General features: G+C 37.0%; 1 protein-coding gene across 7 annotated transcripts in view; it reads left to right on the top strand.

Moving 5' to 3' along the window:
* SLC2A13 (solute carrier family 2 member 13) overlaps window positions 1-27,242 on the top strand; it is a 369,307-nt gene that overhangs the window by 234,894 nt on the left and 107,171 nt on the right. For all 7 annotated transcript variants that reach the window (XR_012420133.1, XR_012420134.1, XM_045365028.3 and 4 more), the window contains 2 exons: window positions 16,900-17,063; window positions 24,018-24,138. Coding sequence is in view for 5 of the 7 variants with exons in the window: in XM_045365028.3 (XP_045220963.1) it covers window positions 16,900-17,063; window positions 24,018-24,138 (285 nt within the window). In the remaining 2 variants the exon portion in view is untranslated. The remainder of the gene's footprint in view (window positions 1-16,899; window positions 17,064-24,017; window positions 24,139-27,242) is intronic.

The raw sequence follows: 27,242 nt of genomic DNA, 5'->3' as shown, positions 1-27,242 counted from the left end.
AAACAGATCATAGCTATGTGGGTCAAATCATAGTAGTATGAGTCACAATATAGAGTTAAGTTGCATCAGTTATTAATATAATATTAGAACATTTTGGTTACTTGTGAGAATTCCAAATAGAGGAAAATACTATATTTGAAAGATTGTCTGTGTTGACAAACTTCTTTGATGTTATGCCATTGTAAACATCACATTATTAGCAAACAGTGTTCATAAAAAGTGAAATTAATACTGTGCTCTCTTGCAGTTTTGTCCTGTGAGGTAAAGAATAAACATCAAAAGTAGGATAGGTTTTTGCCCTGTCACTAATTGCAGGTACCTTGCTAAGTTGCGTGTTAAGTAAAAACTTAGAGTGGGCTGGGCACAGTGGCTCAAGCTTGTAATCCCAGCACTTTGGGAGGTCGAGGAGGGTGGATTACCTGAGGTCAGGAGTTCGAGTTCAGCCTGACCAAAATGCTGAATGAAACCTTGTCTCTGCTAAAAATATAAAACTTAGCTGGGCATGGTGGCGTGCACCTGTAGTCCCAGCTGCTCGGGAGGCTGAGACAGGAGAATTGGTTGAACCTGGGAGGCCGAGGTTACAGTGAGCCGGGATCACACCACTGTACTCCAGCCTGGGCAACAGAGCGAGACTCCTTCTCAAAATAAATAAATAAATGAAAATAAAAACTTAGAATGATTAAATCCATAAGCATTTTCTCCCATGAACTGGGCAGGCGGCAGAATGTGGGCATTTGAAGCAGCCTGCCCAGATGGCACTGCTACTTCTCCAGAAGCACATGGATCCTCCATGGATTATTGCTAAGTCAATGCAATCAATCTGTCAGTTGGTATCTGCCAGATCAGACTAATAGAATTTCTAAGCATTCCATCAACACAAGACCGAGAGTGGGGTGGTAATGTGGGATATAAAGCAGGAGTAAACTGACTCTGGAGGTTCCTGAAACTAGAAGGAAAAGGACTGTTGATCACTGATCTGTTCAAACCACCTCTCTCCCACTCCTGCCTTATTGAATCAGTAAAGAGAAGGAGAACCATGAGACAGACCTGATTCAATGACAAAAATAAACATACACTACATCAGTGATACTGTCACTTCTATTCCTTCCTTGCCAAGAAGAAAGAAAATCTGGAATTTTTAAAAAGGATTTGGACAAAATATAAACTGGTCTTCACAACAGAATGATAGGCTATTTCCTCATGGAATTAGAATAACTGACCTCAGCGATGGTCACTGGAATAGAAGAAGCTGTAAGGAGAAGGACGTCTACCCTCTGGTGCTTAAAAAAACTCCTGCTCAAAATCTAATAATTTCTTGCCCCACCATCACCATGATACACACCAGGAGTGAGAGCCTCTACTTCCCATTTTTCTCCTCTTTTTTCTTTCCCTGTTGTGAAAAGGCCCTTTTTTACATTCCATTGTAAGCCTGCTCTACGTGTATTTTCATTGATTCTACAGCCCTTAGCAGAAAAGAGAGTTTATTGGCTTTGAGCCTCTAGGACTGACTGTACCCCTTATCCCCTTTAAGGGGCAGGGTACTTCTGGGATATCACTTGTAACAAACTGGCTGCCCATCCATCTGCCCATCTCTGGAGGTGTCTAACTAAATATTTGTGTGATTTTTATATTTTACGAATTTCACTACTAGTGACAACTTATTTAGCAGCAAAAGTGCTAAACTAGACAAAAGACTATCAAAAATGAAAGTACATTTTTATGCAAAAAAATTTAAAATGTTAAATATGAATAAGGCTTTACGTTTTGCTCTGTGTGTAGAGTGCATAAACTGAGTAAGAATTTCCATAACAGTTTCTTTTGTTACCCTCAATCTGTATGAGAATGGACTGTAGAGCTATTCTGTTAATTACACCCTAAAATGTTGAGTATTGCCTCTTAACAAGTTTGCATTTTCATAAGGTATTTTTGATGATTGGATGATTTTACATATGCAAAACACATCTGGACACTGCTTGGCATTTAGTAAGTGCTCAAAAATATTACTTCTTTTCCTCTTTTATCAGGAAATTATTTCTGCCCTCAGTTCCAACTCTAAAAGTGAGTCTCTTAGAGTCATAGAAAATACTCAATGACCATTAGCCATTATTCTTTTTGTTTCTCTATTCTGTGTTTTTTTATGAAGTAACTTTAAATTTTCATAATAAAGAACAGGAAATGAAAAGGGGCATTTCTAAAACCAATTCTACACACTTAAAGGAAAGTAGAGAGTTAAGACAACATAGTCAATTCAAACATACCGAAATATTTAACTCAGAAATATCTCCCTAATTCTTTTTATTTTTCAGAATTAGCCAGATGGTTCAATGCTTCTCTGTGGGATCTGCGAATTAAAATGAATGTCTGTCATGTAGTACTCCCTAAATAAATGTATGCTGACTGATAGATAATTGCTTTTCTTCTTCAGATCACACTTCATATATACACATAGTTAGATTTTTCTTTCTGTTAGCTGTGAAAGGTCCTACTGGTCTGCTAATAATTGAGCAAGTAGTTTTAGTGCTGCATGTATGCATTGAAATGAACCAAGTGTAATTTTAGGCCTTTCTCTTTGAACATCAAAGGGCACAGCGCTGTCAACATGCCCGCATCAAGCCAGCAGCCTAATTTACTATTTAATAATACATTTGTGCGTCAGACCTCTCTTTGCCCAGGGCTGTTACAGTTCAACTAGTTCCTCTGCTGTTAAAAAATTGATCATCTTTCTTTCCCTGATATTTGGAAAAGGAACAGTAAAATTTATCTCTGTCGATTCAAAGGTCTGTTCACTTTAACCTTGACTTCTTTATTTCAGAAGTGTAAGAGGGCTTAAACACATGCAGAAGCTGTAAGGTAAAAGAAACCTTAAAATTAGTGATTTAGGAAATAGCTCAAGGTAGAAGATGGTTTCTATACAAGAAACTTGCGCTGGAGTAATATCTATACAAACTGGGTCACAAAGCCTGACTTTTTAAAAGTGGTGTTGAACCAAATGCATTAGAATCTCTTGAAATGAATCAGAATCCTGGGTAGGAGGAGGTTGGAGCTGGACAAAGAGGAAAGACAACTGGGAATTTTGCATTGGGAACAATCTTCAGATGATTCTGATTCAAACTAAAGTTTGAGAACCATGTTGCTCTAAATGTTTTACAGTTAGTACAAAAGGGAAGACATGTTTGATTCCATGATTCACGAGGTAGAAGCGAATTAATTCCTCAGAGAAGGACAAGAATTCCTACGTACTAAAGCCAGAGAGAATTTTTATCTGGGTGCTTTGGTGGTAATATAATGCTCATTGATATTTATCTTTTCGGAGATAGTTTATTGTAATGATTGGAACTCATAGTTACTGGTTTTGATGTCTAGAACAGGTAAGCAATGCCATAGAAGTCCTTCATCCACATTGTCGAACCGGGGATTGAGGAAAAAATATAGCAAATATGCAATATTTGGTACAGAGATTCTCTCTGTGCTTCTTACATGTTAGATAACTGAATAAAGCCCATTACTTTAGCACCTTGTTTGCATTGTTGCTTTCTGTTTCACCTACTCTCTGTTTTTCTACAAGCCCACTCTTTTCATCGGGAGATGAAAGCATTCATTTGAGAGAGTAAGGAATTTCAAGTGAGGTTAGTCTGTGTTTTCCTCAATCTTTGCGAACTGGCAGTCCTGTTGACCTTCCTAGCCTCCTGTTCCTCCAGTGATCCTTCTTCCCTACTCAGTTTTTTTTGCCTCATGAGCTGCAGTGGACAGAGCTCCTTTTCCATTTCATCATCAACCTCCTGCCTGAAAGGCAACTCTTAAATTTAGTCACAGTTCATATCATTGTCATCTAGGAAGTCAAAATCAAGAAATTCCTTCCTGTCTATAATACCTGTCTCTGCCACTACAGTTTTTCTAATCAGGCACCTGAATAGATGTTTGTCATCCTACTTATGACTTACAGTCTTTCTGGTTCTTTCCAGTTCTCCCCGTGTATGATCCTTGGTTGATTTTAAATGCTTTCTCCAGCTAAACCCTGTGATAACTTGCATCTTGAATTCCTTGCCCCTTTGTATTGTTTTCAAATGTGGGACATGAGCAACAGTACTGTAGCTAATTGGCATCACTGATTAACTATTTGGACTGTAAGGTGGAGCTCATCACTGCCTTCATGTTCCAGCAGCTCTTTACCTTTACTGCTGTAATAGAACTCAGCCCACCAGTGTGTCCTTGTTATGTGCATGGCTGTCACCCTCAATGTTATGGGCTCCCACCCTCCCTGAACAGTCCCCAGATACTGTCTTTGTATCTTCTGCTACCTCTGGCACATAGTGGGTCCTGAATAAGTGTATCTTAATTGCATCTTATTGAGACATTTGGCCATGATGTACTTATTTTCTACAAAAATGTCTAAATATTTGTTTAGTTGAATAGTTAGGCTTGTAATTTATTACTGTGACTTATTTGTAGTGTTTTAGGCACCCAAGGGTAAAGGACATAGATTATTTAATTTAAGAAAATACTAAGTTTGGCGAAGGAAAAAATTCAAGGGTCTTTTATTTTCTGAAGACATATATGTAAGTTCCTTATGATTATAATTTCATGTTTGTTTAACTTAAAATAGTATTAGATTTAGTTTGGCTGGGTCCAGTGGCTCATGCCTATAATCTCAGAAATTTGGGAGGTTGAGACAGAAGGGTGACTTGAGGCCAGGAGTCTGAGACCAGCCTGGGCAACATAGTGAGACCCCATCTCTACATAAATACATACATTAAAAATATAGATTCAGTTTACAGAGTTGGAGGCTTATGGTGCCTGAATACAATGTATGACATTTTCCGGTCTACAAAATACTAACACTTCAAACAAAACTTTTAAATAATATATGCTTATTATAGGAAACTGGAAATGTGTAAAGAGGAAAAGGCATCAAAATCTCACCACCAGGAGATAGTCCGTCTACACGTTTTGATGGATTTGCCTTATTTTTCTGTGATTATTTTTAATAGATGAGATTCTATGTGAATATACTTCCGTATTTTGCTGTTTTCACTTCATCCTGCATGTTCCTGACCTCTTTCCCAGTTTGTGATTCCATAGAGATTCAGAGTTATAAATAATGTGCATAAAACTACATATATTTGCATAATCACATTTTTGTGACCAAGCTATAAAGTGTTGCTTTTATATAGAGTGAAAGTTCTTGCAAAGTTTTACTTACAAGTGAAGCTTTGAAGCCATTACAACTTAAAATAAAACACTGTCTTAATTCCCTTTTGAGAGTCAGTGCCAAGAGCAATGTTTTTCCGAAAGTAAATGCCATGACCTGCCCTTTTTTAACACTCAGGCTCTTAAGCCTCCTGAGAAGAATTTTAAATAAACTGTCACCTTTCTCCCTCCTGTTTGCTTTAATGAGGTGTTAGATGGACACAGCTTGGAATTTTTGAGACAATAAATGATGGAAGAAAAGACTAGTTTGTATCATTGTTTGGATCAAAAGCTCCCAAGACATATGTAGTCATTTTTCTGATGTAGTATTCTCCAGCCTTGAGGGCACCTGGGAACTCAAGGTGGCAGTGAGGTAGAAAGGAGTGCAGCTAAATCAGGAGAGCGATGGTGGTGGGGTGTATTCAGCAAAAACTAAGACACACTCCACCTTTCCTTTACATCCTGCTCCAGAGACTTTTTTTTTTTAAATCTCTTTAATCCTTTGGAATCTTTGAATGCTTTCTTATGAGCATTACCTATTACAATTATTAAAGAGATTAAAATTTAATCATATATACTTAACACTGAATTATATACTTTAAAAGGGTAAAGTGTTATGGTATGTGAATTATATCTGAGTAAAAATAAATAAGGGAAAAAAGAGGTGGAAAGCCATATGAACCCATTCATTTGTGTAAATAAACACAAAGTGTCTAAAAAATATTCATAAGCCTGCTTTGGTAGTTGCAAGAGTGAAACACACATAGATTATTCTTCCGGGAGTTTATAGAAATATGATAGAAATAGAAATATGATGTGTATTTAAGTAATTCTAATACCAGAAAAAACGTGGTGTGTGTTACTAAGAGAGGTACAGATAAAATTCTGGGGAAAAGTAGAAGGAAAGAGTAATAATTCTAGCAGCAAATGCCTTCCTAAAGAAGGAATTTAGAAGAGAGGTGTTCGAGTTGTGATTGATATTTGTGAATCAATGTAGATTGATTAGGTATGTTGGTAGATTTGATGGTGATGAGGCAGGGGAGCACCCATCTGATTGCTCACACTTGTTGGTGAGTATTAGGCAAGATTTCACCTGAGGCTGCATAGATTGGGATAGTGGAAAGAAGGGAGATGCTAGGAAAGCATCCTTTGGAGAGTTGGAAAGTGTGCATCTTTGGAAATTTCAAGTGAGGATAATTTGTGTTTTTCTCGAGACCCTTTCAGCTGCTAGATGTAAATGCAGAGTAGAAGAATAACTGGATATAGGAAGAGTTGGAATTTATGACCCAAGTATAACAAAGGGTTAACAGGCTAGGGAATTTGAGAATGATGAAAAGAAAATGATGGTGGCAATGTTTTGGGGAAGTAATTTTCAAAGCAACATCAGCATCACCTGAAAACTTGTTGGAAAGGCGAATTCTTGGTTCTAGACCTACTGAATCAGAAATTCTGGGGACAGGGCCTAATAGTCTTGTGTTTTTGAACAGGTCTTTCAGGAGATTCTGTAGTACACCAATATCTGAGACCCTCTGGTTTGGGAAATATAAAGCATTTACATAGTAAGTACTGTTGTGGGTAAGGGGCAGGAATGAGTGATGATAAGTAACAAAAAAGAAGCAGTGTCTGGAATAAAGTCTACATGAGAGTGACATATTGTGTCAGTGGGGAATTCAAGTAAGTGAGCCTTGAGAGTAGGCTGTGCTGGCCAGAAAGGAAGATACTTAAAGGATTTTGGTGGTAGGACAGTTAAAAGAGACTCAGATGTTGTGTGGGTGGTCCATGTTGATGCCACTGTCACCAAGAATCATGATACAGGGCTACGAGTGGAGAAGAAACTTGTGAGGCCAGTACTGAAATCTCTATTGAATGAATAGTAACCAGAAATTGGACAGACAACTAAGTAAGAATTAGAGGATAGTACAGTCATTTCTTGCCCCTCTTTTCTTCCTCTCCCACTCCTCAGGCCCAGAGGTATCTAAAATATGAGAGAAAACAGCCTAGCCTCTGGATCTAAGCTGTAAGAAGGTTATGCCTCATGTCTAGACTTAGTTCACAGGGCACAGAAATAGAGTGTGGGAGGGCTGAGATGAGAGGATGATTGGGTCAAATTAGTGAATGTTACCACGTTAGTGTGGAGGTAAATGGCCAGGTATAAATAGGTCATCTGAAAGCCTTAGACTCCTTCTTGTTGCTGAAATAAGCAGAGAATTGAGACATGATGAGGCGAGGTGAAAAGCATTGTCTGACAAGATTAGAATCAGCACTTTTTTAGTAAACTGAAAAAGACAGTCATGGGGAAATGATGCATACCTAGCTTAAACATTTTATTTCTAGTTGTACAATAATTCATCATATCCACTGAGCTTCCAGATTTTTTTTCTTACATAAACCACACCCATATTGTCATCTATGAATTCCAGGCCTTCACGTAGAACCAGAACTAAAAGACACATATGAAGAAGCCCAAGGGCAGAATCTTTCTAGACTTTTACTTCTGTCTTATCCCTAATTTTTTATGGTTGTGTTACCCACACAACTTTTAAAATAACTCAGCCTTTACTGGCTTTTTCCAAAGCATGAAGTTTTGTTTTTAATGCAACAACTCTCTTTTAGTATTTTATGTTTTGTTGCTTTATGTAATATTTGATTGAATTATATAATTACAATGACAGGCATAAACAGGTTTGGGAACAATCACATGTAACTTGTTATACATACAGTTCAACAAATAGGAAATGTGAGCCTATGCGAAGTCCCATATGTTCAATGTCCAGTGGGGCATGTATTTTATAGAAAGAATTTATAGGTCAATATGGCAAATTGGTGAATTCAAGTTCAGATTAGAGAGCTTACTTCATTGTTCTCCACGATGCTTAAAGGAAAGTCAGTGATGTGGCTGAGCTAGGTGAGACAAGTAATTGGTCTTTCCTGAGGTCCCCAGAGGTATGAAGCCAGAGTGAGGGGACTCACTTCTGAGGCAGAGGGTAGGTCACGTTGACAACATTGACATGTGTAGAAATCCCTTATAAGTTCCATTGGCACATTTTCTTCTTTGTTCTTCCAAAAAGACTACTAAAATTATTTAAATTATGAAAATTATTTTATAATATATTAAATGTGATTAATCAGTAAACTTTCTGCAGGTTTCTGTGATTTTTGTATCATTGCTTGATTTAATGGTAGTATGATACAATTCACTAGTATGTTAGCTCAAATCACTCCTATGAAATATGTGCAATTGTGATTTCTACTTTTCTAACTTTTAATTTTGGCTTTATGTCTTGCATGTAAAAAGAGGATTTCTCAGTGTACCAAATACATGAAAATATGTTTGAAAATTTTAATAATTTAAAAAATAGTTCTTAAGATGTTTGTATCTTGAGTAAAACATTTTTCTTTTAAAGATATCGATGTATTTTCCATGTGATGATATGTTAGGCCATTCTTGCATTACTATAAAGAAATACTTAAGACTGAGTAATTTATATAGAAAAGAGATTTACTTGGCTCATGGTTCTACAAGCTTTACAGTAAGCATGGTGCTGGCATCTGCCCAGCTTCTGGGGAGGCCTCGGGAATCTTACAATCATGGAAGAAGGCAAAGGGGGAGCAGCCACGTCACGTGGCAAAAGCAAGAGCAAGCAAGAGAGAGAGAGTGCAGGGTGAGGTGCCACACACTTTTAAATGACTGTATGCTGTGTGAACTCACTATCATGAAGACAGGACCAAACCATGAAGGATCCGTCCCATGACCCAAACACACCCACCGGGCCTCACATCCAGCATTGGGGATTACAATTCAACATGAGATTTGCATGGGGACAAATATCCAAACTACATCATTCCTCCTCTGGCCCCTTCCAAATCTCATGTCCTTCTCACATTGCGAAATACAATCTTGCCTTCCCAATGATCCCTCAAAGTCTTAACTCATTCCAGCTTAACTCAAACGTTCAAGGTCTCATATGAGACAAGGAAAATCCCTTCCACCTATGAGCCTGTAAAATAAAAATCAAAGTAGTTACTTCCAAGATACACGGGGGGTATAGACATTGGGTAAACAAATATTCCCATTCCAAAAGGGAGAAATCAGCCAAAAGAAAGGAAGAAAGGGGCTACCGGCCCCATGAAAGATTGAAACCCAGCAGGGCTGTAATTAAATGTTAAAGCTTCAAAATAATCTCCTTTGACTGCATGTTCCACATCCAGGGCACACTGCTGCAAGGGCTGGACTCCCAAGGCCTTGGGCACCTTCACCTTTGTGGCTTTGCAGGGTTCAGTCCCCAGGGCTGCTGTCATGAGTTGAAGTTGGATGCCTATGGCTTTTCCAGGTGCAGGGTGCAAGCTGCCAATAGATCTACCATTTTAGGGTCTAGAGGATGGCGGCCCATTTTTCACAGCTCCACTAGGCAATAGAGGACTCTGTTTGAGGGCTCCAACGCCACATTTCCCCTTGGCACTGCCCTAGTAGGGGTTCTCTGTGAGGGCCCTGCCCCAGCAGCAGGCTTCTGTCAGGGCACCCAGGCTTTCTCACGCATCTTCCAAAATCTCGGCAGAGGCTGCCAAGCATTCTTCACTTTTGCATTCTGCGCACCTACAGCCTTAACACCATGTAGAAGCCACCAAGTGTTATGCACCTTCTGGAGCTGTGGCCTGAGCTGTACCTAGGCAGGCCCCTTTGAGTCACAGCTGGAGCTGGAGTGGCCAGGATGTGGGGAGCAGTGTCTTGAGGTTGCACAGGGCAGTAGGCTCTGGGCTGGCCTACAAAACCATTCTATACTCCTAGGCCTTTGGGCCTGTGATGGGAAGACCTGTTGTGAAGGTCTCTGAAATTCCTTCAAGGCTTTTTTTTCCCATAGTCTTGGCTATTAGCACTTGGCTTCCTTTTAGTTATGCAAATTTCTCTAGCAAGTGGTTACTCCACAGCATGCTTGAATTCCTCTCCCAAAAAAAGCTTTTTCTCTGTCTGCCACATGGCCAGGCTGCAAATTTTCCAAATTTTTGTGCTCTGCCTCCCTTTTAAATATAAGCTCCAACTTTAAGTAATTCCTTTGCTTCCTCATCTGAGAATAAGCTGTTAAAAGCAGACAGACCACTTCTTGAATGCTTCATTACCTAAAAGTTTCTTCTGCTAGATACTGTAGTAATCAGTCTCAAGCTCAAGCTTTCACAGACCCCTGGGACATGAACAGAAAGCAGCCAAGTTCTTTGCTAAGGCATAATACATGTGACCTTTGCTACAGTTCCCAATAAGTTCCTTATTTCTACCTGAGACCTCGGTGGTCAAGACTTCACTGTCCATATCACTATCAGCATTTTGATCACAACCATTTAGTCAGTCTCTTAAAAGTTCCAAATTTTCCTTGATCTTCCTGTCTTCTGAGCCCTCCAAATTCTTCCAACCTCTGCCCATTACACAGTTCCAAAGTCACTTCCACATTTTCAGGTATCTTTATAGCAATGCCCCCCGCCCCCAACCCCAGTATCAACTTTCTGTATTAGGCTGTTCTTGCACTGCTCTGAAGAAATACCCGAGACTTGGTAATTTATAAAGAAAAGAGGTTCAATTAGCTTACTCTTGTGTAGGCTTTTCAGGAAGAGTGGCGCTGGCATCTGCTCAGCTTCTTTGGAGGCCTTAGGAAGCCTGCATTCGTGGCAGAAGGCAAGGGAGAAGCAGACTCATCACATGGCAAAAGCAGGAGCAAGCAGTAGGAGAGTGGGTGGGGAGAGGTGCCTCACCCTTTTAAATGACCAAATTTCATGAGAACTCACATCATGAAGATAGCACCAAACCTTGAGGGATCCGCCTCCATGATCCAAACATCTCCCACCATGCCCCACCTCCAGCACTGGGGATTACATTTCAACATAAGATTTGGGCAGGGACAAATATCCAAATTATATCAGATGGAAAATATGATGTATTTTTTGAGAATAAATTCAAACTACTGCATAGAGGTTTAGAAGATTGTAAAGATAGTGGTAACCCATTACTTAAATGGTTGGCTGATATCATTATGTCTGTAAACATTGGAATTCGCATGTTTTTAAATGTAAGTTCAGTGTATCTTTCCACAAGTCCATGACCTGAGTTTTAAAAATTAGGTTTGTAGATTATTCTTATCTAAATATGTCATCCTCTGCCCTATGAAAGAGAATATAGTTATTGCCTAAATTTTTCTGGAACTAATTAACCTTTAAGTGGATGCCCTTGTGAGAGTTATTGATACGATTTGGCTGTGTCCCCACCCAAATCGCCTCTTGAATTGTAGCTCCTGTAATCCCCACATTTCATGGAAAGGACTCAGTGGGAGGTAATTGAATCATGGGGGCAGAATTTTCCCATGCTGTTCTTGTGACAGGGAGTAAGTCTTATGAGATCTGATGGTTTTGTAAAGGGTAGTTGCCCTGCACACTCTGTCTTGCCTGCCCTTGTGTAAGATATACCTTTGCTCCTCTTTTGCCTTCCACCATGATTGTGGGGCCTCCCCAGCCATGTGGAACTCTTGAGTCCATTCAACCTCTTTTTATTTATAAATTATCCAGTCTTGTATATGTCTTTATAGCAGCATAGAACAGACTAATACAGTTATCCTTGTTTTTGAGTGTATAAACAGTCTCCCAATAGGAAAATATAATTCTTTTTAGTTAAAAGAACCTTTTAATGTAATGGCATTTTAAATTCTCTGTAGTCAATGTACTTTGGCATATTGTACCAAAAAAAAAAAAAAAAAAAAAAAAAAAGTAACACTAGGAACTAAAAGAGCTAAAGAACATAACTTAGATAATGGAAATCTTTACTACTCCATACTTTCTCATGTAACTTGGCCTATATCACAATATGAATATGGCCTATAAGAGTATTGAGTAAGTCAACAGTTAATTTGTCCTACTTAGATTGGCTCGTCAGGAAGAATATGTTCCATATCCCTTTTATTTATGAAATATAAATGTCTTTATAGTCCCATGCCAGCAAAAATTTGTCTTTATTATGAGCTGATACATTTTATTTTGTCAAACAGTTAAAATTTTCTAAAATGTTTACTATTTTGCCTTGGCTGCCAGGAATTTTAGAGCTAACTCGTAGTGTTTATACAGCCAAGGTTTTCATATAATTATCTTCATGTTCTACCTCTCTCTTATCAGTCTTTAATTTTTAATTTAGTAAGTCTATCAGGTGTTTTTTAGGATAATTATTCTTAATTTCTTCTCAAAAGTTTACAGTAGATAAATTCAATAAATCCAGCTGACACTTATTTTACTGTTAATTCTATAATGCAAGTAATAGTGAAAAAGATAGCTTTTTGAGAAATTCCTAGGAAGTGCTTTGTTCAAATAGGAACTTAGTAGATGTATTTTGTTAAGCATATGAAGTACTCATGTTTAGTCTTTTATTGCTAGTTAAAAGTCAGCATGAGGATAAATTGTCATTTCCAAAGCCTATATGTTTTTGTTTTGTGTGAGTCAGATTTAAAATTTAGGACTGGAAGCTGAGTGTCACATAATCTCTAAGATACCAATGCATGTAGAGTTCCGGCCTTGGCTGTCCTTAAATGTCTACAGAGAGTTGCAAACCTTTCAACTTCACTCTGGGGAAGAGATAGTATGTGTGAGATGACCAAAGTTTGCCCAGGGAATCTTTGAAGAAGATGATAGTTTGTCTGATAGATATTATAAAATGACTTTGAAAGGAGAGGGTATGCCTGCTTTGAGTCTAAAAAGGAAAGAAAGCCTTTTTCAGTTGTTCATATTGTTCTTTTATGCATAAGAAGGTTCCCTTATGCCTTTGTGCAACTTTTGAATGAATACAGTCCCTTGAAAATGCAAACTACTGCATAAAGGTTTAGAAGATTGTAAACACAGTGGTAGGAAGCTCATTACTTAAATAGTTGGCTGACATCATTATTTATGAAAACATTGGAATGTACTTTGTAAATGTAAGTTAAATATATCTTTTCATAAGACCATGGCCTGACTTTTAAAAGTAAGTTTGTGAATAGCTCTGACCTAGATATGTCATGTCCTGCCCTATGAAAGAGAATGTAGTTATTGCCTGATTTTTCTAGAACTGATTACCTTTTAAGTAGATGTCCTTGTCTTTCATTCCTTCCTTCTCATTATAACTGTTGGCTTTTGTTTATTTTACTGCTTATTAGTACGTTTACCGTGATAGCCAGAATAATGGTCCCCCTAAGGACATACATACACATCCTAGTTCCCAGAGCCTGTGAATATGTTACATTACATGGCAAAAGGAAATTAAGGTGCAGACTGAATTAAATGTGCTAATCAGTTTATCTTAATTAAAGAGATTATTCTGGATTTTCTGAGTGGAGCCAATCTAGTCACAAGGGAGGCAAAGCAAAGGTCATAGTGAAGTAACATGAGAGGGACTTGACAAATCATTGTTGGCTTTGAAGACTGAGGAAGGGGGCCACCAGCCAGGGAATTAGGAGACCTCTAAAAGCTGCAAAAGACAAGGACATGATTTTTCCCTGGAGCCTCCAGGAAGGAACAGAGCTCTGCTGACACCTGTGATTTTTGACCCCCAGTGAGACACTTGTCAGATTCCTGACCTACAGAGCTGTGAGATAATAAATGTGTTTTGTTTTAAAGTCACTAAGCTTGTGGTAATTTGTCATGGCTGCAACACAAACTAATATATTTATCAGTGTTTTAGAGAAAGGAAGATGAAAATCAAGGCAGTCTGTAAAGGACAAAATTTAGTGTGGGCTGAAGTCGCAGCTCTTGCTGAGAGGGAGATACAAGGCTGTCAGTGAATTTCAGCCCCTCCTCTTACTGTTTTCCATTAATCCAGATAATCTGCAATTGCCTGTTGCCAGTATAATGACTTGAAATAGGCTTCGGAACAATATACCTTTAGTTCAGTCGGCCTCCAGTCCACCCACTTGGCTATCACCGGAGTAATCTCTTCATAGAACAGATTTAATCCTGTTATTTCTCTTTAAACTCCACTTTGTGATTTCCCATTGCCTACAATACAAAGTCCTTACATTCAAATCCCCTCCATGACAGAAGTTTCTGCTATAGCCTTACATCATACTTCTCATTTGTATGCGTTCTTTTTTTTTATTTTTTAATTTTTTTGAGATGGAGTTTTGCTTTTGTTGCCCAGGCTGGAGTACAATGGCACGATCTTGGCTCACTGCAACCTCCGCCTCCCAGGTTCAAGCAATTCTCCTGCCTCAGGCTCCTGAGTAGCTGGGATTATAGGCGCCCGCTACCATGCCCAGCTAATTTTTTGTATTTTTGGTAGAGATGGGGTTTCACCATCTTGGCCAGGCTGGCTTTGAACTCCCGACCTCAGGTCATTTGCCCGCCTTGGCCTCCCAAAGTGCTGGGATTACAAGTGTGAGCCACTGTGCTCGGCCCCTCATTTGTATGCATTCTATGTTCAACCAAGGTGAAGTACTTATGTCTGTGAACCCAGCGTACCATTTTGTACTTTGGTCCTTCAGATATGTCATTTCGGTGACCTCTAATGCCCTCCCCCATTGTCAGACCTGCTGGCAAACCTCTATGACAAGGCACAACTCAAACATTAATTCCCTGGAAAATCAAGGAATATTCTACAGCAAATAAATTGTTTGCTCTGTTCTTTATGCCTCACTGTTAATTGTACGTGTTGTGATATTAAAATATTGTCTTTCCGTTTCATTCTTTTAAATTAAACTATGAGCTTCTTGAGGGCAGCAACAGGATTCAATAACATATCTGTGGGATCTTAGTAATTCACATAGCTTATACACTAGGTACTTAATAAATAAATATTCAGTGTACAAGTGATTATGTTACCTAACCTGGCCAGAAGACACAGAAGTGCTATTAGAATGCAGGTTTCTGAATTCCAGGTCAGTTTTTGGTTGCATTCTGACTCTATAACTTAAGTACTGAAAATACTTTGTATAGCTATGTAACATTTTTCATTTTAAATAAAATTTAGACAACTTATTCTGTTTTATACCACTCTCTGTTCTATTCATTTAACACTTGTGATTTGATTGTTTTATTAAAAATGAAAGCATCAAAATAGCTTCTGTTTTAATTTTCCCCTGCCTCTATTTGGAAGAATTATTTTGCACAATGTAACTATTTTTATTCTTAAATTATTTTGAAGACTCTGAAACTTAGTAGCATGACACATGTCAAATTCTTTTGGATTTAAATGTTTGAATTTTCTCTCAATGTTTCTATTTTCTGCCTTTTTAGATTTGGCATTCATGTTAGTTTCTTAGTGATTACATGTAAGGTTTGACATTGCCATACAGGTCTTTATGAAAATGTATATGGTAGAACTTGGAAACTATAAAACACTACACAAATGGAATGAATTGTTTTCATAATTTTTATCATCACTTTACACTCTGACTGCAAAACATTCGCAGTTTTCATGATGATGGGAATAATTCCACTGGGAATTTCTCTTTTTGCAATAGCTGTCAGAATTCAGTCTTAAAATGGTTGGCATGCTTTTTAGTGTGATCAGTAAAACACATCCTTCATGCTGCATAGTTAATTTATAGGTTTGATTTATTAATTTAAAAAAGGAAAACACTTTTTTTCAAGATGAATGAGTCCATATTGGTATTAAAATTTTACATAAGAACCATCATCATTAGTTTAAAAAATAGACAGAAGCCATTGGTTAATCAATGAGACTTAAACATATTAAAAACAGATTTGATTTTTGAAATATTATGAAGGTATTGATAAATATTCAGAAACTGTAGATTTTTAACTATGGAAATATCCAGCCTGATTTAACATATTGCTTGGATGACCACTGTCTGATTTGAGTAAAGCTAACTTGTTTTAGAATGGCTTGAAAAACTGGGCAAAGCCATGGTTCAGAATGTGTCTTTAAGGTTTGAATTCTATCACATTTCATCAGTGGCTCACCAGCAGTACTTTGCTTTCTTTGTTTTCAGGTTAACTTTAAAGTAATCAGCTGGTTTAGCTATTAATGTTTCCACCAGAAAAGAAATGTCTTGTGGGAAAGCTGTCATCCTTAAATGTGCCAGACATATCTTCCATTGTGCATCAACAAACTGGCATTATCTTTTTAAAGCCAGTCTCCAGTGAGTTCACTTAGCATGAAATGAGTCTACAGAGCCTAATCATACTAGAGACGTTAGCTCACCAGAGTACCCTTTTTCAGGAAACATAAATGATTCTCATGGACCTCATATCAGTTTCTCATCTTTTTACACAATGCCAAATACATTCTGACACTGTCTTACTCATTGTGTCTTTTTTGAGGAGTTCCTTCACTTGTCCCAGATTTTTACCATTATATTACATTCTCCTACGGCAGCCTTTTAAGGACATTAATTCACAGTGTATGATGACTTCTGATTCATTCCATGGACTTGCAGTTGATGATAGTTTTAGTGAAACTACCAGCTGCCATTGTCCCTACTTGTGGGATGTGCATCACTTTGGAAGTCTTCAACCTTTTCTACTTGCTCAGGTGCCTCTTCTTGATTATCCAAACTCCAAAATAAATTTATTTGAACATAGTCTTTATATTGTGATCTTTTCAACAGCTTGCATTAATTCCCATGTTAATTTGATGTTATTACCGTAGCTATCCATATTATTTTTTTAAGTTGAATACATCATTTTCTATCAGAATAACCCTGTTTCTTTGGGTAACTATCAATAGCAATTGTTTTATTCATTGCTTTGCAGGTACTACAGTGCAACCATTCTGCAGATGTCTGGTGTTGAAGATGATAGACTTGCAATATGGCTGGCTTCAGTTACAGCCTTCACAAATTTCATTTTCACACTTGCGGGAGTCTGGCTTGTTGAGAAAGTGGGCCGCAGAAAGCTTACCTTTGGTAGTTTAGCAGGTAGGTGCCTGGATGAAGAATTCAATTATAAACTTTATTTCCTAATAACTTCAAGTTTAACCTTCAAAAATACAATACTTACACCACTTCTAATATTGATTTCTCAGCCAAACAACAAGAAAATTAGAGTCCTTCTAGACCAAAAATGAAAAAAAAAAAAAAGAGCTTTTAACAACTCTTACATTACGTGACTAGAAACTAGAATTTGAGTAGAAACAAACTGCAAGAATAATTTTGATCTACTGAGAGTAACATTTTTCTGTTATTTGAGTTCCACTCAAAAGTATAAAAGTGAAAAAATATTGTTTTCTGTTCTATCCTTTTTTGAAAAACTAAAACTTTGGATTCAGAAACTCACTTTTTAACATATGATATATTTTTAAATTTAGAATACAATGGAATTAAATTTGGAGCATTTTTTTCCAAAGATCTTTCAGCAGGAGAGTATTAGAACCATGTAATTTCTTCATAAAGCAGGGACAGACTCTTTCTGTGTTTGAAACAAGCCTAAGTTCCAGGGTAAATTCTGGTTGGTTAAATGTATTTTTATTGATAGCGAAATAAAGCAAAACCTTTTTTTTTTTTTAATTCCCAAGTATCTTTTCTGTTTAAATTCTGCCCATTTTATTTATTATTTCACTGTAACACAAGGACTGTTTCATTGATAGAATGAGACCCACATCTTTAACATTGTTTTTACATGATTGCATGATATAATTTTCTAATTTTTTTCAAATATACAAGTACATTCCTATGTACAATTAACTGCACTCTAATAACTCCTTTATAAGTTTATTTGGAGTGAGAATATATTTTTCCATTAAAATATAGTTTCCAGGGCAGTATTAACTAAATTCTATTTTAATCAAATTATATCTAAAACATTGATCTAATAGAACTGTTTCAGGCGCTCATCCCAGATTTGATGAGAAAATACATTCTAAGTTCCAAACTCAGTTATCGGAAATACTTGCCCTCTCCTGGCCCTCATTCCAGAAGGAAGAGTAGAATGTTTTCACCTTCTTTTCTTGCCTAAGCAGTGGGAGCCCTTGAATCCAATAATGTGTGCTGAACTGCAGTATCAGTGTTTGAGGGAAAGGTGAGAGATTGTCTGATTAAGGGGCAAAGGTGATTGCCTACAGCCAGGATACATACTGAACTAAGACAGTAGGTAAATGAATAAAAATGAGGGACAAGTAAGGGTTTCAAAACCATGTTTATAAACCTGTTGAAGAAACCAGAGATATTTAGCCTAGAGAACAGACTAAAGACAGAAGCCTACCAGGTATCTTATTTTAGCAGATAGTAGATGTTATAAGGACACAGATTTTTACTTAATACAAGAAAAATATTCCCAATAATCAGAGCTATCCAGCAATGAAGTGGGGTGTCTCGTTAGGATAGTAAACTCTCAACAAAAGGATAGATTACCATCAGGCAGTGAAGTGTTAAAAATAAATTCCCACAGTGGGCTGGAAATTGGATTTGCTGACCCTTGATTTTCAGATGAAGGCTAAGAAGAGATAATAGCTGCTTTTAAATATTTTTAATGGATGACACCCTTCTTTTTAAATAGAACTCCAGTATATTACTACCTCAAGAAGTCTATTTTTTTAAATAGAACTTAATTGCTGCTTCAATTTGGGATTTGGCCTTTGAGATCTGGGGAAAACTGACAAAACATTATTTCTAGCAACCTGTATTCCTTCCTTTGGTATTCCAATAAAACACTTTCTTATCAGTTCTGTAGGATTTTTGAGCCCTTATCGATGTAGAGCCCCAGACTGTTTGGATTTGAATAGCGTGACTTTAGGCAAGGTTCTCTTTCCTTATGTGTGAATGGGGATTAATTATCATCCCTACTTCACAGAGATGTAATGAGGATTTAACACATTTACAGATGTATAGGATTTCAAATACTACCTGACACAGAGAGTAAAGGGCTCAGAGCATTTTAGCTGTCACAGCATTATTGTTACCAAAGAGTGAGCCTTTGTTGTTTAAACCTTACTGCAAAAGCAGCCTCCATCATCATAGTCTAGGAACCTTCCTGAACTCTTCTGGCCTATGTCGTGTTTCCCTCTCAGTGTAAGTCTTCTGCCCAAGGATTCCCAGAGCCCATCCCTGACTGTTAAGAAGAAGTATTAAGACAATTCCTTGGGAAGCACCAAGGGATTTCAGGGTCTCCTTCTCATGAGCAACCTATAGGCACTTTTCTTTCCTGCCTCGTTCTCTTTGCAGCTGAAACCCACCAAGGCCTCAGTTCTGTCCACTACAAACACTGTACAGTGATTTCTCCAGCTTGAGAGACACAGTCTATTTGATTTCCTTATTATGTGGCCAATTAAAGTGATACAGTGGATATTACAATGGTTTGAGAAGTCCTGGTTTCTTGTCACAAGCCTCACCAGTCTCCTCTGTTACCTGTACACACAGTAATTGGTGCCATTCATGTGGTTCTTGAGTTTCGGTGATTAAATAGGTCCTACTAGAAGATAATGACCAATGGACCTTTACACCTTCAGAAGAAGATGTACCACTTAACAACCTTGTAACATATTAGTATTACTCCAGTGTGACCCTCACTCACAATAGATTTTTCTTTCACATTCCTATACTGATTGATTCTATGTTAGTTGTATTTTTATTTCGGTGTGTTTTTGTTTTATTCATTTATATGTAGGTATATACTTGATATTTTAATGGTACTAAGTATTAACATACTGTTCTATGTTAAGTTTCTTAAATTGGCTATAGCCTAGAATTTTTAACCTTTGATTCAATATTATTCCCTGTTTTGTGTTTTTATTATCATTTATTTTATTATATTGGACTAAGAATAGTGAAAAATGTTATATCAAGATGGTTTTTTGTTAGATATTCATTCTTTTAAGATGACTACAAATAAAAACTATGTACGCCTGGGCAAAGGAACTCTTTATACAAAGAAATACAAAATATGTAGTCCATGAGTAATTTTAAATGTAGGACATTTTTGGTGGTCGGACTTTTTGTATTTTTTTTTTTTTTGGGGGGACTGAGTCTCCCTCTGTTGCCCAGACCTGGAGTGAAGTGGCATGATCTCGGCTCACGGCAAGCTCCGCCTCCCGGGTTCACACCATTTTCCTGCCTCAGCCTTCCGGTAGCTGGGACTATAGGCGCCTGCCACCACACCCGGCTAATTTTTTGTATTTTTAGTAGAGACAGGGTTTCACCGTGTTAGCCAGGATGGTCTCGATCTCCTGACCTCGTGATCCACCCGCCTCGGCCTCCCAAAGTGCTGGGATTACAGGCGTGAGCCACTGCACCCAGCCATCTTTTTGTATTTTCAAAGCTTGTTCAGAGAACTGGACTTTCTGGTAAATATTACAAATTTAGTGACAACTTCTTGATTCTTTTAATATTGGAATATTTATATTTTTGTAGCTTTATTGGGAATGAATCAGAAAGCCAGAAAGATTGTGTTTTTCCCCCTCATGTTTTGGTAGTTTATATTTCTGAAAACTTCACTCACAGACTGTCTTCATCACAATTGCCAAGGGTACTTATTTTAAAACGTGGATTATTGGGCCTTAACCCAGATCTACTAACTTAGAATTTCTGAAAATGAGGCTTGAAATATGTACACTTTAGACAGGTTCCCTAGGTGATACTTACGCACACAAAGTGTGAGAACTACTCCTCTAGTAGAGTCATGGGAAGGGAAATGATTTTCGTTTCTCTCAGTATTTACTAATAAGCAAAACACTGTACCTGGTACTGATTATTACATCAGATATTTTTAATAATGCTATTTATTCAGCACTCTTCACTTCCTGTGGAGAATATTTTTATTTTCAAAATTATATCAAAATTTCAAAATCTAACACTGTATTTGGTTAAGACAGACTCTTCTCTTGAAACATAAAGAACATGCCAAAACTACACAGTACACCAGATAAAATTCTTTCATCCAAAGCCTTCTTGTATTAGACTCAAATCCAGGTTGTAATAATGAATAACTCTACAATAACCAGATTGTTTTTAAATACTAACAAATGATTGATAAAACATCTGTAACTTACTAAATATAAGGAAAAAGGTAATTCAAATCATGTTATGCTTTAATAGTGTATATGAGTAGATGATAGGACTAAGTGATTACTTAAAAATTTATTTTATAAATAAAGTCATTTAAGATACCATTTCCTTCTTGTAAGGAGCTTATCATGTCATAGGGGTTTTAGCCCTGTCTTGGCATCATAACCACTTGTGGAACTCTGTAAAACTCAGATATTTTGTACTGATCTTCTGGAGACTGATTCAGAGGTTGAGGTACATCCAGGCATTTGCTTCCAACAGGAAGCCAGGATTCAGAACCATCACTATCTGTAATAACAAAAGTAAGAGTGTAATGCTGGCTTTTAAAAATATTTTCCTCCAAAATGGGCCAAAATAAAAATAAATTTGGCATAAGAATAGTTAACTTTTGCCTATTTAGGAATTTTGTATATCCAGAATAGTTTATTTCAATAGTTTATTTCTCATAATTTTTAGGTTGGTTGGACTTGTTAAGAGATAGATGTAGAGTCATATTATCCATATTGCAGAACTCTCGTTTAGGATAGTTATACCATACTAACCTCATGACTTTAATTGGATTGTCTTAACAGTTTTTTTGTTTTTTTCAAAAATAGCCAACATTGCAAAAATGTATAGTATGGTGGTCCATCCATTCAACCAATATTTATTTCAATCTTTATATGCCAGGCACTAGAATTGAACTTTACTGGGTATGCGCTAGGCATATCATCTTAGAGTTTATCATTTTCATGGAGATAGGTTATTTAATGAGTGTTATGAAAGAAGAGACTCATCTTTCCTTCACATCTTAATATATCAAAGTTTCCTGATTTAAAAAAAAGTCTTACCTGTTGGACATGGCAATAAGATATGGATGTAATTTGGGCAAATAGGGACTCAGAATTTTTGATGGACAGACTAACAGTAAATCTCATGGTTGGGTTGTTTTGTTTGAGGAGAGAGGTATGATCTTCATAACAGACCTATTACATCTCTTTTCTGTTTTTCAATTTGGGGCTTGATAGTCTTTTGAGAAAAGTAATGGCTCAAACTATTCCTATTTCTGGTTTGAATTTTAAGCCAATAGTAGTTAAACAAACTGTAATTTTAGTTTTATTGCATTATTGGCCTGGTTTTGTGAAATAGACTTCTGACCTTTCTTTAATCTTCCCCATCCTTCAACTTTGTTCTGTTATTTTGAAGGTTTGCTGTGGCTGCTGCTGCTGCTTGTAATAATAATCATAGCATAATAGCTAACATGTCATAGCATTAAAACATCTTTCAAATACATTATAACATTTAAAATTCACTATAAGTCCGTAAGGTGAGTATTTTCACTAAGCCCTATTTTACAAAAGACAACATTGAATTGTGGAAAGGTTGTGTCCCTTATCCAAGATCACAGAGTCAGTAAACAGCAAAGCTAGCTAAAAACTATAGCCATCTGATCCCAAGGTCACCTCTGCACCCATAATGCCTGGCTTCACACACCTACTATGTCTTAAATAAAAACACCTCAACTATTATATATAGTACCCTGTTGTACTTCCACAGTGCTTCTCAATGTTCTTTTTAAAATCTATTTTGAATAATATTTTTGTTCGTAATTTAAATTCCCTCCAAGCTTAACTAATGAAAGCTTAACTATGACTAAACTGCCTTCCTAAATTCCATGTTTTAAACTTATTTTCTCTCATTCAAATAAGGTGTACACACTAATACAGCCATGTTCTCCTTTTTAACTTTTATTTTAATTTCATAGGTACATGTGCAGGCTCATTATATAAGTAAACACATATCTCAGAGGTCTGGTGTACAGATTATTTTGTCACCCAGAAAATAAGCAAAATACCTAATAAGCTGTTTTTTGATCTTCTCCTTTCTCCCACCCTCTACCCTCAAGTAATCCCCTGGTGTCTGTTGTTCCCTTCATTGTATCCATGTGTTTTTATCATGCAGCTCCCACTTTTTAATGAGAACATGCAGTATTAGGTTTTCTATTTCTGTGTTAGTTTGCCAAGGATCATGGCCTCCAGCTCCATCCATGTTGCTGCAGAGGACATGATCTCATTCTTTTTTACAGCTGCATGGTATTCCATCATATTTGCTTTCTCCATTCTTCCCATGACCCTTTTCGTTCATCCTCACAATGTCTGTGACTCAAACAATAGTCAGAAACTTGAAAAATGTCTTATTTACAATTAGGATGTCTATCAGGGACACAAAAATTATTCTTTTAAGTAATATGCTTAATCACCATTCCTATATGTTAGCATCAAAACAAATATTTCACTTTCAAATACCAACAAGAAAGAAAAAAGAATACATGTGATATATTATTTCTGGTACCTTAAAATCTTCAAAAAATGCTACTCCATTTTAATAAAACATGCTCTTTCAACTGCTTTAGAAATAACTCGTTTGTTAAACTAAAAAGGTTCACCAATTTAAGTCTTACATGATTGAATGTCATTAGAAGAATTTTCTTGGCATCAAAAGGAACACTTGATGGAAATCTATTGTCTTTCATACTTCCTGATATGTTAGGCACTCAGTAATGTTGTCACATTAATTGATTTTGAGATTTTCAGGAATCCTAGGTGTGTGTGGTTTCTTTTAAGAAATCGTTACCAATTTACTGTTTGGCTAGCAAATGTATTTGTTTTGAATTTCACTCTCATCATGTCTCACCATGAATGTGCTAGTGAATAGTTCTGATAATTTGTTTATACATTGGGAGCATTGTTTTTTTAAAATCCATTGAAGATAGAGCACGGTACTTTTTTTCAGAGGGTTTTGTTTGTTTGTTTTTTGGTTTTGTTGTTACCAAACCCAGTCTGCTTTAAAATAATATTGTCAACTCTTCTCTAATATAAATTTTTTTTTTTTAAGGTACCACTGTAGCACTCATTATTCTTGCCTTGGGATTTGTGCTATCAGCCCAAGTTTCCCCACGCATCACTTTTCAGCCAATAACTCCGTCAGGTCAGAACGCCACTTGCACAAGCTACAGGTGAGATTTCATTATGTTCTTCTTCGCTTACATGACTCAGGTAACTTTTTTGCTTGCTTTTAACTTTTTTAAAGTTGTAGAGATGAGTAGGAGCTTGCTAGGCATCCAGTCTTATGTAAGAAGGGAAGAAAATGGGAAAGGTGGTAGAGAGGGGCCCCCAGGAAGAGGAACAGCTTGTGCAGATGTGTGAGTGTAAGGATTTGTGAGTATAAGGATTTAAGGAAACAGTGAGTTATTAGACACAATCTTAGTGATGTTTCTATGGAAATTAAAATTAGGGATTGATACTGAATCTAAGCAGGAATACAGAAAAGCTATTTTAGATCATATACTATTCAGTGACCTCTATATTCCAAGCAAAATAAATAACTTTAATCAGTAATTAAACTTTTACAAGATGCACATGCCCTCTGAATATTCTGACAATTTGTACTGATTTGCATGGATATCCTCTTATTCATTTAAACAGAAGAAAAGGTTTGCCTCAGTGCTGAGGCTCTTTCAGAGAATCAGAAAGTAAAAAGTGATGGTGGAAAAACACAAAATGTTATAATGGCTAGCTGCAGGCCTAAGACCTCATTACATCTATCATTATGTGATAATTAGATTTAAAAGCAGACAAACAGATAGATGGACTGAGAACACATAAATGAAAGTTTGAGTGATTGGACACATCAATTAATATATTTGGCAGCAGAGCTTCAAAGTTTTGAACTGAATTTTAGCCACTGTAAAGTCTAGTAATCCCTTTAAAACATATGGATAGAATAAGACCTAGCTTTAAAAAAAATTTATATTCCTTTAGCTTGAAATAGATGGACGCAAGTCTCAAATCAATGAGTAAATGATTTATTAACTCATACAATCCTATATGAAATTAACACATTATACACTAAACTCCACTTGGTATTCACTTAGAGCATCCAGCTGAGCTGAATTGATGATGGCTGTTCATTACAACAGTGAGTAAGATATATTGGTTCCAAATTGTGATCTGCGTTCCTTTGGAAAATAGGCACCACAGCACATCTTTTATTTTACTGATAAGTTTATTTATTATTGGCTTACTGACTTCCATAGTCTTTTTATTGTTCTTTTTTTTTTATTTATACTTTTCAGTTCTAGGGTACAGGTGCACAGTGTGCAGGTTTGTTACGTAGGTATACATGTGCCATGTTGGTGTGCTGCACCCATTAACTCGTCATTTACGTTAGGTATATCTCCTAATGCTATCCTTCCCCCCAACCCCACAACAGGCCCCAGTGTGTGATGTTCCCCTTCCTGTGTCCAAGTGTTCTCATTGTTCAGTTCCCACCTATGAGTGAGAACATGCAGTGTTTGGTTTTCTGTCCTTAAGACAGTTTGCTCAGAATGGTTTCCAGCCCAACAAAAGACATGAACTCATCGTTTTTTATGGCTGCATAGTATTCCATGGTGTATATATGTGCCACATTTTCTTAATCCAGTCTATCATTGATGGACATTTAGGTTGGTTCCAAGTCTTGCTATTGTGAATAGTACTGCAATAAAAATACGTGTGCATGTGTCTTTATAACAGCGTGATTTATAATCCTTTGGGTATATACCTAGTAATGGGATGGCTGGGTCAAATGGTATTTCTAGTTCTAGATCCTTGAGGAATCACCACACTGTCTTCCACAATGGTTGTACTAGTTTACAGTCCCACCAACAGTATAAAAGCATTCCTATTTCTCCACATCCTCTCCAGCACCTGTTTTATCCTGACTTTTTAATGATTGCCATTCTAACTGGTGTGAGATGGTATCTCATTGTGGTTTTGATTTTCATTTCTCTGATGGCCAGTGATGATGAACATTTTTTCATGTGTCTCTTGGCTGCCCAAATGTCATCTTTTGAGAAGTGTCTGTTCATATCCTTCACCCACTTTTTGATGGGGTTGTTTTTTTCTTGTAAATTTGTTTGAGTTCTTTGTAGATTCTGGATATTAGCCCTTTGTCAGATGAGTAGATTGCAAAAATTTTCTCCCATTCTGTAGGTTGCCTGTTCACTCTGATGGTAGTTTTCTTGTTGTTGTTGTTGTTGTTGTTGTGCAGAAGGTCTTTAATTTAATTAGATCCCATTTGTCAATTTTGGCTTTTGTTGCCATTGCTTTTGGTGTTTTAGACATGAAGTCCTTGCCCATGCCTATGTCCTGAATGGTATTACCTAGGTTTTCTTCTAGGGTTTTTATGGTTTTGGGTCTAACATTTAAGTCTTTAATCCATCTTGAATTAATTTTAGTATAAAGTGTAAGGAAGGTATCCAGTTTCAGCTTTCTACATATGGCTAGCCAGTTTTCCCAGCATCATTTATTAATAGGGAATCCTTTCCCCATTTCTTGTTTTTCTAGGGTTTGTCAAAGATCAGATGGTTGTAGATATGTGGTATTATTTCTGAGGGCTCTGTTCTGTTTCATTGGCCTATATCTGTTTTGGTACCAGTACCATGCTGTTTTGGTTACTGTAGCCTTGTAGTATAGTTTGAAGTCTGGTAGCATGATACCTCCAGCTTTGTTCTTTTGGCTTAGGATTGTCTTGGCAATGCAGGCTCTTTTTTGGTTCCATATGAACTTTAAAGTAGTTTTTTCCAGTTCTGTGAAGAAAATCATTGGTAGCTTGATGGGGATGGCATTGAATCTATAAATTACCTTGGGCAGTGTGGCCATTTTCACGCTATTGATTCTCCCTATCCATGAGCATGGATGTTCTTCCATTTGTTTGTGTCCTCTTTTATTTCGTTGAGCAGCAGTTTGTAGTTCTCCTTGAAGAGGTTCTTCATATCCATTGCAGGTTGGATTCCTCGGCATTTTATTCTCTTTGAAGCAGTTGTGAATGGGAGTTCACTCATGATTTGGCTCTCTGTGTGGCTGTTACAGGTGAATAAGAATGCTTGTGATTTTTGAACATTGATTTTGTGTCCTGAGACTTTGCTGAAGTTGCTTATCAGATTTGGGGCTGAGATGATGGGGTTTTCTAAATATACAATCATGTCATCTGCAAACAGGGACAATTTGATTTCCTCTTTTCCTAACTGAATACCCTTTATTTCTTTCTCCTGCCTGATTCCCCTGGCCAGAACTTCCA

The sequence above is a fragment of the Macaca fascicularis genome, chromosome 11 (genome assembly GCF_037993035.2).
Source record: "Macaca fascicularis isolate 582-1 chromosome 11, T2T-MFA8v1.1".
Lineage (NCBI taxonomy): Eukaryota > Metazoa > Chordata > Mammalia > Primates > Cercopithecidae > Macaca > Macaca fascicularis.
This window is presented reverse-complemented; position numbering and strand designations above follow the sequence as displayed.